Source organism: Nelumbo lutea, chromosome 4, assembly GCF_056320005.1.
Source record: "Nelumbo lutea isolate HS-2025 chromosome 4, American lotus-T2T, whole genome shotgun sequence".
Lineage (NCBI taxonomy): Eukaryota > Viridiplantae > Streptophyta > Magnoliopsida > Proteales > Nelumbonaceae > Nelumbo > Nelumbo lutea.
In genome coordinates, this window is record NC_142687.1 from 100589683 (window position 1) to 100597370 (window position 7688).

At 33.2% G+C, this 7688-nt stretch overlaps 1 protein-coding gene across 1 annotated transcript; it reads left to right on the plus strand.

Annotated features, from left to right (window-relative positions):
- Positions 1-1048: 1048 nt before the first annotated feature.
- LOC148862206 (nuclear polyadenylated RNA-binding protein) lies at positions 1049-6122 on the plus strand. The gene is made up of 3 exons (XM_088941113.1): positions 1049-1739; positions 5211-5290; positions 5795-6122. Exons 1-3 carry the CDS (start codon positions 1196-1198, stop codon positions 5951-5953), a joined length of 783 nt encoding a protein of 260 aa, XP_088797239.1. The 5' UTR covers positions 1049-1195; the 3' UTR covers positions 5954-6122.
- Positions 6123-7688: the final 1566 nt, after the last annotated feature.

Here is a 7688-nt window from a genome sequence, read left to right on the forward strand (position 1 = left end):
ACTTTCATGACATGTAACCCCAATGATATGAGAAGAACCACAATTTGAAAGGAAAAACAAAACATCAACTGACTTTTATTTCAAACATGTTATCTTCATATTTTACTAGAAGATGACCCTCTGTACTAAGGAGAAGAATCTGTTGGTTGTAGAGGGCAATGGAGAAGATTGTGCCGATGGGACAAACCCTAGGCTTTTAGATTCAAAGGGCATTAATGGTATTATAAAAAATTATTGGGGATAGTTTTGGTAGAAAAAAATGGAGCAAGTGCTTATTGTTTAAGCACTTAAAACAAGTTGGAAATTTGGGTTTAAGTAATGAGAACTTAGTTTTAAAATAAGCACTTATTTTCCAAATGCCAATAAATGCTTAATGGTGTCATCTCAGCCCAAATAAGCACTTATTTTTAAGTACTCCTAAACATAGCCTAAGTACAATTTTGATAACTAAAAAATATCAGAATATTGGCCCCATTCAATTAAATTTTGTTTGACACCCATTTTCATTTTATGTATAGATTTGTTATTTAATTTAAGAAATTAAATTAGGTTTTATTTCTAAATAATACCCAACTTTATGTATCCTGCATCATTTGATATTTTTTCTATTTAATGGAGGTATCTACTACTAAATTTTTTGAGATTGCAAGTAACTACCATTTGAGTGGTACGCACATGCTTGGTTAGAATGACCCCCCGTACTAAGTATGAGGCCATTATTCTAATGTTACTTTCATTTATGTATTCAAATAATTTTTGTTTGACATCCATTTTCTATGTGTAAATTTTGGTTATCATTTTATTTGATATTTTATGTATGGATTTGTTATTCCAATTAAGAGATTAAATGGAGTTTTTTTTTTTTTCTTTTTAATGGAGGTAACTATCATATATTTGAGTGGGTAGACACATGTTTGAAGAAGGAGTAACAACTTTTGAGATGCTCTTTCTTGATAAAATAAGATGCCACTTGTTGAGGGAGAAGCTCTCTAGTCCCAAAGACTTTCCTTTAATATATATATATTAGATTGGGATTGCATGTGATGACAGTACGGTGGCAGCATATATGAGTTAAATCTCGATGTGTGTTTCACCCGAAATTCTCGTTCAACCCCTTATTCTGACCCCTAGTTCTCATGATCTTGTTTTCTTTGGTGTTCCATCCTTGTAGGATTTCTCACTTCTCTCCTCTGCAATGGGTTGCAGGGCATCGAAATTCGAGTCGGGATTCAATAATGTGATGCCATTCGGACTTCGGCAACCCCTGGGACGTGGTATCAATGCCATTACACATCGTAGAAACACACACAGAAATAAGGATGACACTCTCTCTGGCACTCTCTCCACCAAAAACCTTCTTAGAAATGGTGTAGCAGAGGATGCCAACAACTCTTCAAGTGATTTTGTAGATGATCATCACCTCCATAAACGTGACTCGTCTCCTCGTTGGAAGGATTTAGAGTTAGAAAAGGTGCATTCATCTCTAGAAAGCGAGAATAAAAATGGGTTGGCTGATGATGAGGTGCATCTTGTAACAGAAAACAATGTTGAGATAGAGAATGCAGAAGGAGAAGTGAATGATGGGGAAGGGGGACAAAATGAAGGAGAAGAGAGAGCTTCTTCAGTTTATTACGATAATGAGCTTGCCCCAGGGTCTCCCAGTTTTAGGTATTTTGTTTCATTTGGTGGCTCCGATGACTTTGACTTGGCCATGAACACAGGAAATTCTGATGCAGATGGTGAGTTTTCTTCATATAAACTTTTGTTTTATGTTATTTTGTTTATTAAGATATGAATGGATAGGAAGCGAGCAATACAAGTCTGTCTGGAGACGATGCATTCGTGGTAATCTCTTTCAATTAAGTTGAAGGAAATTTATTAGGTAAAGGCATGGTTTTGTAAATCTTGTTATTGTTTTAAGTTCCAACCGTAATATGGTAGTTAATTGCACCGGTACGTAATTCAGTTGATCATCACCAAGGCATTTTATTATTATTATTATTATTATTTTGTGGATTCATAGGGTTAATCACACATGCGATGAGTGGATAGGATTCGATCGCAGGTCACAGCTACAATTAATCCAATATATAAGTATTCATTTAGGCTATATGTTTGATTTGATAGAAAATAAGAGAAAAAAAGCAAATTGAAAACTTATTTTTGGAATTTCTGTTAACAACTTTCCCTCTCTCAAGCTAAAGATAGTCTTAGGGTGGGTCCCCATGACATTTCGCCTTATTAATTAATGATGAGTGATATTGATGGCATGCATAGATCCACATTGGTTGCATCCTTATAAGATAATAAATATTAGCCACCCTAGCTATCTCTCTCCCATGTTCCTTAGTTATCTTAAATCTATGAAGTCTCCAAACATGCATACTTATATAGTCTACAGATATAATACAATTGAAGGCTAGTTATGTCTGGTTTGAAGGAAAAGGTAGGGAAAGGAAGGGAAACCTATACAAGGTTTGTAAGGGTTTCCCTCCATTTCCCTTCCTTTCCCTACTTTTTCCTTCAAACCAAACACAGCCTAAATGCTCTAAATGTTGCAACTTTTGCCATAATTAATTGCATAATTCATTAGATAGTCAATTTAGATAAGGGGTTATACATGTATGAAAAAAGTATATAATATACTTTGACCAATTAACAAATAAATATTATTGGAAAACTTGTATTTATTCTTTTGTAAAACCAATTGTGTAGCAGGTCATAATTTTTTAAAATTAACGAAATAAATAGTGAATTTGAAATAATAAAGAACAAAATTAAAATTAAAAGTAAGAAAAAAATAACTTCTTTGGTATGAAGGAAATAAATTCATATGTTAAATGTTCAACAACAAAAATAAGAAGTCATCATAATCTTCATTCAAAATTTAATTATATAAATAAATTAATAAGACTAAACATAAATAATACCGAAAACAAACAAAACTGAAAAATAAAAGAATGAAAACCCATTTAATTAGCATAGTAAATTTAGCATAAATGTTAAAGAAAATTTAATAATTATTAGACGCCTTTAAATGGGTATAATTTTTAAGCATAAAATTATTATGAAAATTTTATTGTTTATACATTCATTTGTAGTACTTTCAAGTAATTATAAATTTATAAATTTACCTTAAGGTAGATGGTTTGACCTGTTTGTTACCTTAAGGTGATTTCTTAACACGTAGATAATATAAAAAATATATATTTTATTAATGCATTTCAAATACATAATTTGTTATACCAAAAAATAACTTTTATACTTATGTTAATTAATAAATGAATATGTACAAATAAAGAATGAGCTAGATTGAAAATGACTATTTTTTTTATAGCCCCAAAATTTACTCCCAGTTGGCCACCATAAAATTTTAATAAATATAAACATAACAAAACCTATGAGGGGGTGTAAAAGCCTCACCCCTCTAAAAAATCTATATGCATAGAAAACATTCCCAAATAAGAATATAAACACATAAGCAAATAAACAAAAAAGGGCATTCTCTAACTCCCCCCCCCCCCAAAAAAAAAAAAAATATGGAATGCCTAATTTATTCATACAAATAAAGCTATATATCTCAAATGGTTTTTAAGTTGGTGGTTTACTTTATGAATCTAGGGTAGTAGTTTAAAATTGGTGATTTACTTCTTGCATATACATCATCTAACTCCATGTTCCTTGATCATTCAAAAATTTTAAATTTTCCTTCTATTGTCACTTTTTTTTTTTCAAGTGGCAAATGTGGTTCCACCAATCTGTTATATGATCCTCTTCAATAGTTAATTTCATAAAACTTTGCCAAATTGGCTCCTTATCCTTATATTCATTTCTTATTTGAAGTTCATTTTGAGATTCTTGATGTAGGTTTGATCCCTTTTTACCAATGTCGGTTTTAATGCACTTGCAATATAACATAGGATTCTTTTTGTTATGAATCATCATTCTTGTTCATCTCCCACTATCACTCTCCTTTCGTTCTAGATGGTTGCTTTTGAAATTTTGAACTTTTGGAAATGCCAATTATTTGAATAACCTTTTCCTAACCCTAGTTTAGAAATTTAAATGGGCTAGAATGACTTATAGTCTACATTTATTTCTGGTCTTGGTAAACATAAGCTTGCTCTATATACAATGGAGTACATTTTATGGGGATAGGAGTGGAAATTGGATGGATTGGGTTGAATGCATGTTGAAGACCAATCAACCAATAAACCAACCTTGCTCATTAATAACCCGTATTTTTAATATGTACTTGTGATGCAACCTTCCCTTCCTCACCCATTTTGTCCAACTTGAATATTTAAAACTATTTAAATAGGAAAAAAATTATGATGTTAGGATGACATGGAAATAATTTAATGGGTTTCTCCCATATTACTACATGTCCCTACCATGTTAACATAAGCTAAAAAAATAATATTCACTAAAATGCTGGAGAGGGAAAGGTGATAGAAGAGATAGAAAAGATGGAGAGAGGAGAGAGGAGAGAGAAATAAATGAAAGGGAGGATATGTGAGAGAACAAACTGGAGAAAAGACTTAATAAAAAGGCTGGAGAGAAGGAAAGAGAGAGAAGAGAGTAAGAAATGGAGCAGAAAGTGGATGGAGAAAAGAGAAAGAAGTGAGGGGAGAACATATGATGAAGAAAGATGGAGGTGAGATAAACGAAGAGAAAAGAGGGGGAAGGGGAGAGAGAGGAGAAAGGAGAAAGAAATTGTGAGAAAAGAGGAGAGAAATTACGAGGGTGAGAAGGGAAAGAGGAGAATGTAAAGAGATGAAATTTTTAGGAAAGGAGAAGGAATTATGAGGAAAGATAGGAGAGAAATTATGGGAGAAAGAAAAGAGAGGAAAGAGAAATAAGGGAATAGGGAGGAGAGGAAACAAAAGAGGAAAAACTTGGTAGGAGAGGGAGATAGAGAGTGAGAATAACAGTTGATAAGATGGTGACATATCTGATTTCTATTATGCAGTTGATCCAAATGGATATTCATGGCCCAATGAAGCAAAATCCTTTCAATTTAACCCATATTCAACTAGTATACTAAATGGGTTGGTTATAAGTTAATTTAACCCATATTCAACTAACAAAATTATCATTTCTATATTGCAGGCCTTGGATGTGTTATATCATTCCGAGGCTCAACCTAAATATCTTTTCTAACTATTGGTCTTACCAAAAGATAAACAAAATCATTCCCATGTATGCAGGAATGAGTGAAGAGGCAAAGAATGAAATAGACGAGAAATCAGAAGGCAAGGAGAACATTCCATCTATTTGTTCACGAGAGGTAAGCAAGCCTTTACATATACAAAGTGTTTAGCATGGTTCTATGACCACCTTAATATTAATTCTATCAGTCAACCTAGAAGCTTAAATTGTTAGGTGAGGTCCCTAGATAAATTTTTATTCTCTAACATGGCACTTACATGAAAACCCATCGAGCTTGAAGGTGGACAAGTACAAGCCAACCCATACATTGTGCTGAAATTCAATTAATTATAATAGGACAAAGAGGATCCAACGCTAGACCACTTGGACATCAAACATGCTTTGATACCATCTCAAGGAAATGTTCAACCTAAAAGCTTAAAACTGTTAGCTAAGGTCTCTCAATATGTTTTTGTTCTCTAACAAATTCTCATTTCTAGCTATGTCTCACAATAGACAATAAATATAACCAATACATGATAGGAATGTATTGTAGGTACTTAGTTAAGTTTCTTATGACATTTTTTTTTTTGTCTTAAAGATGATTTTTCTCCTTTCTTCTCCATTCTTTGTTTCTTTGTAGGGATCGTCGACCACCAAATCAGTGAAAAAAAGAAGAAGAGGGAAAGGATTCAAGAGGGCCTTAACGGTGAAGCCAATAGCTGTGAAGAACCTTCTATATGGTTCATGTTACGACCCCTCTTGTAGTGCTATTCATTCAAGGAAAGATTTGCATGCATGATCAACCATGTAGAGATGGAAATGACATATTCTTTAGTTTACCTCTTTGTATTATCTTTTAGAGATATGAATCTTGCCTTTTACTCTCTCCTAGCACCATGCCCTCATCCACCAAAGGAAAGTAAGCTTATTTGTTTATTTATTTTATATGGTCACATGGTTTCAATCTCTATATTGGCCTAATGAATAATTAACTAAGTTACTTATCAAATAAAGAAAAAGGGAATTATCTAAGTCAAAAAGACCACTATCATCCATTGATCTCTATATAGTGGGCATAGATTCAATTTCTAGGATATTCCATTTTGATCAAAAGTGAAAAAAGTAATGCCAAATGGATTTGTAATAGGTAGTAGGCCATTTTCAGATCTCTAGGTTCATTGTTCTTTGGTGGATTTAAAATTTGAAATTATTGATTGTTGGCCAACCATGTAGGAGTTTGAAAATAAAGGAAAAAATGTTTGATGATTTAGGCTGGAGTAGAAAGAAATGATCTAAAAACTAATAATTTAACAATGGATCTAACATTAAATAAAACCAAATGGAAAAATAGGATTCACTAAGGCAACCCCATATAGTTGGGATAAGGCTTGGATGATGATGAAAATGACTACATTTAGGGCTCATTCCTTTTTTGGATTTTGAGAGGGGGATAAGTTAGTCAATGGGATTTTGATTCCCAATGACCAAGACACCCATGCCATGTTCCTTTTTCAAAATTATGTATGGTTTATGAAACAATTATTTTCCTTATCTCTAGGTGGATAAGGAACTTCCCACCTAGGGGGAAGTTTCCAGTACTTAGATGGACAAAATTGAGTCCGGATATTCTCCTCACACAACATGCCTCACACCGACCTCATAGCATGTCCTGGCCACACACCATATTTGTATTTATTATTTTGTGAGGTCAGTGTGAGGTGTGCTCTGTGAGGAGCAGATCCCATGCCCCTTTTAATAATGGTCTTTTATGGCTAAAATGGTTATTTTCTTATTTACCTATGAAATAAAAAAACATGATAAATGCAATTACCCGGATAAGTATTTCCCAGGAAACACTTACTCGGATAAGTAACTTCCCAAAAAAACAAATGGGCCTTAGTCTACCAACATTTTTTTATAGAGAAAAGGGTAGCCTAAGGCTATGCTTATCTAAAAGGACAATCTCAATATTATCTCAACATTTTATATAGATTACATGCAGAGCATACTTACCCTGATGTATAAGGTACACTGATCCTGATCAATATCCCCCATCAAGAAAGATGGGGAATGAAAAACCATGAGCTTGGTATTCACTATTCATGTCAGTAAACCAAGTCGATGTCAATGGGTTGGTAAGAATGTTGGTAATTTGCTTGAGATTGGGAGCACACTTTCCAATAAGAGAATGATCTTCCACTTTCTCATGTATGATATGAATGCCCAATTCTATATGTTTTTTAATTAAAGTTGGAAAGGCAACAGAAGTTGCAATCTCACAATAGACATTGATATTGTGAATTCCCATTGTATATGATATGTATGATATGAATGCCCAATTCTATATGATGTGAATTCCCATTGTCAAATTCTAAATCTGACAGTGTGAATTGCAACGTAAAGTAGAGGAAAACAATTTTGTCACATAAGGCCAATGTGGGGTTGGACCACAATGTTTCAAACCCAAAACCAATTAAAATAAGATCGTACCTGATTTAGAATTCCCACAAGCACAACAGATCACTATGGTTTTC